We start from the raw sequence: 3,262 nt of genomic DNA, 5'->3' as shown, positions 1-3,262 counted from the left end.
GCACATGTTCTTATTTTATTGGCACAAAACGCCGCATGACGGTGTACTCGTTTAATGTTCTCTGAATATATGGGGTTGGGTTAGGCCATGTGACCTCCAACCGTGGGGTTTTGTTTGCTACCCGTACTCAAAAGTGAGTGGGACAACTAATCAAGTGTGGAGTTCTATTTCAAACGACATTGATACTATTTAAGGAGAGTTATTGCGTAATATACTCATTATATAAAAATATTCTTCTATGTGGGACAATTAATGTATCGTACCGACAGTTCTTCACAGGAAATCATTCATCATTATTATTCAGTTCACACACAAAGATGCCTTATCTAATCAAAAGATGGTTAAATCTAGAGATTCATTTACCATGCGGTTGGCATAAGCTCGAGCCCTCTTAAAAAGAAAGTGATGAAGCATTCTGCTCAGCTGTATGTAAGAGAGCTCCCATGCAGCAGTTACTAACTGATTATCTTCTCACTTTTTTGTGTGCGTATAAGTATATTATACACACATATGGTGCGTGTGTGTATAGAGACAAACATTAAATATATAAAGCATATATTGTACACATTGAAGTAAAACTTAGTAAAACTTCAAAACTGCCTTAGGGAATTAGAATTCGAATTGTAATCTCAATGTAAGAGATATTGAAAACTTGGCAGAGGAAAATAAACATCGTCTTGTTAACCAAATACAAGAAAGAAATCAACCTAGCATGCTTTGCCTCGCTTACGAGAAATACAAATAGGACAAGATATAGTTTCTTATGCACATTTGAAGCCCGCAGGGACATTCTTTGCACAACCATCAATGATCAAGCTCAAAGCAATGGGAAGGTTAAGGTTGATACCAAGGATGTTGGCTTTAATGGCAGTGCAGAGGCACACAGCAACTTCAAGGTCAACAAGGCCTTCAAGCAAAGCACAACAAGGGTGATCTGGTGGGTTCCCAACAACTGCCCCAACTACCCCATTAAGCAACTTGGCACAAACCCCCAATTTTAGGCTATCTCTCGGGCAGCTCTTTGAGGCAGCACTTGGAATTGGGTTTGGTTTAGGGTTTGTGATTGGCTGATGAGGCTGCTGAGGACAAGTGTAACAGCCACTTGCAAGGACACAAAAGAGAAAGTTGACAGAGAGGAATAGAGCCAGGGTTGAAGAACTTTTGGAATCCATCTCTCTGTATATATCTTCACTTAATTTATTTTGTGATAATGAAGATTGTCAAAGTGGTATTTATAGAGTGCAAATTAGAGTGATCGTACTATTGAACATATATATTGGAAATAATAATCAGTAATAAATTAACTACACATATACTCATGGTGGGAAAGCAGCATGTGAAGCATGGCTGGCATAGATTTTAGCTGCTAGCGCTCGAGATTCCACACCAAATTTGGGTGGTCTACAGTGCATGTTAAAATTTTATTACTTTAATGTACGATTAATTATTTTTGGTTATTTGGGTCACAAGATCACCAATTGCCTTCGTAGACACCCGTGAACATCAACCACTTCTTGTTCTTATATACATTTAATATTGATTTATTTGGTTAATTACATTCAAAGGACTAAATTATTTCTAAATTATATCCCCGGATCATTACATAGGCGGAGTGACCCTTACGTCTTCCTCATTTGATCACTTCCGTGCGAGTGTTTATGCATGTATCATGTATGCAAGCCCAATTCCTTGCAGAGAGGGAACCTAGCCCAATAAATCCCAACTGTATAATTTTTAAGTCTCAATTTAAATACATTCGTTCTAAAACTTATATAAATGAGAAATGATCTATTTTTCTGAAAAGAAAACCATAACCAATTATATAAAAATTTTAACATCTCTGAGTCGCCTTATTGTTAAAAAAAAAAAAAGAGGGTAATTGACAAAAAAACTACCTCAACTATGGGTCTTATGACACTATCATACATCATCTTTTAAAATTAACAATGTCATACCTCATCTTTAGAATTTGGTCCAATGTTATACCTTCCGTTAGCTTGGCGTGAATTTCTCAGTTAAATGCTGACGTGGCTTGATCCGAGGCCCACTTTGTCACATCCCGGCCCGGGTGGGACCATTTCCCGGGCCCGACTCCACTACCGTAGCACGATATTGTCCGCTTTGGGCTTACCATTCCCTCACGGTTTTGTTTTTGGGAACTCACGAGTAACTTCCCAGTGGGTCACCCATCATGGGATTGCTCTAGCCCCTTCTCGCTTAACTTCGGAGTTCCTACGGAACCCAAAGCCAATGAGCTCCCAAAAGGTCTCGTGCTAGGTAGGGATGAGAATATACATATAAGGATCACACCCCTGGGCGATGTGGGATATCACAATCCACCCCACTTAGGGGCCCAACGTCCTCGTCGGCACACACGCGACCAGGGTTAGGCTCTAATACCAAATTGTCTCATCCCGGCCCGGGTGGGACCACTTCCCGGGCCCAACTCCACTATCGTAGCACGATATTGTCCGTTTTGGGCTTACCATTCCCTCACGGTTTTGTTTTTGGGAACTCACGAGCAACTTCCCAGTAGGTCACCCATTATGGGATTGCTCTAGCCCCTTTCTTGCTTAACTTCGGAGTTCCTATGGAACCCAAAGCCAGTGAGCTCCCAAAAGGCCTCGTGCTAGGTAGGGATGAGAATATACATATAAGGATCACACCCCTGGGCGATGTGGGATATCACACACTTTCTATTAAAAAATTTAAAAAATATTATTAAAAACTAAAAAAAATCATTTAATATTTTTTTAATATTAAAATAATAAAGAAAAGTTATAAAAAAAAAAAAAAACCCCTCAGTTCGTCCCCTTCCCCCCCACCATTCTCTTTCTTCTTCCCCATCTTCGTCTTCTTCCTCCTACCTGCAACCCAGAAAAAAGAAGAAGAAAAATAAATAAATAAATAAAAAAAACCAATTTGTCTTCCCCCCGCACCCACCCTTTTCTCCCCCACCTGAGCCCAACCTGCAACCCAAAAAAGGAAAAAAAAAAAAAAAACCCATCTTTATCTTCCCCGACCACCCCTTCCTTTCTTCCCCCCTCACGTGTTCCCTAAACCCTCCACACCCACCCTCGCACCCACTACCTACAACCCAAAAGAAAAAATAAAATAAAATAACCCAGATCTCGTTGAGGTGGAATCGGGAAACCTTCGCCAGGCCGATTTCTCGGGTGGAGAACCTGGGCGCAGAGAAAATGGATGTGAAGGGAAGAGGGTGGGTGCGAGGTTGGGTGCGGAGGGTGAAGGAAGATTTGTG

General features: G+C 40.8%; 1 protein-coding gene across 1 annotated transcript; it reads right to left on the bottom strand.

Moving 5' to 3' along the window:
* Positions 1-583: 583 nt before the first annotated feature.
* LOC103926589 (14 kDa proline-rich protein DC2.15-like) lies at positions 584-1,184 on the bottom strand. Its single transcript, XM_009335399.3, has one exon. It carries the CDS (start codon positions 1,170-1,172, stop codon positions 762-764), a length of 411 nt encoding a protein of 136 aa, XP_009333674.2. The 5' UTR covers positions 1,173-1,184; the 3' UTR covers positions 584-761.
* Positions 1,185-3,262: the final 2,078 nt, after the last annotated feature.

The sequence above is a fragment of a genome, unplaced genomic scaffold (genome assembly GCF_019419815.1).
Source record: "Pyrus x bretschneideri cultivar Hongxiangsu unplaced genomic scaffold, Pyrus_bretschneideri_v1 Contig34, whole genome shotgun sequence".
Lineage (NCBI taxonomy): Eukaryota > Viridiplantae > Streptophyta > Magnoliopsida > Rosales > Rosaceae > Pyrus > Pyrus x bretschneideri.
The sequence above is the reverse complement of the archived record's forward strand: the minus strand, read 5'-3'. Positions and strand labels throughout refer to the sequence as shown.

Excerpts from the sequence above, each read along its gene's own strand:
- LOC103926589 (XM_009335399.3), bottom strand. The coding sequence starts at position 1,172 with ATGGATTCCAAAAGTTCTTCAACCCTGGCTCTATTCCTCTCTGTCAAC.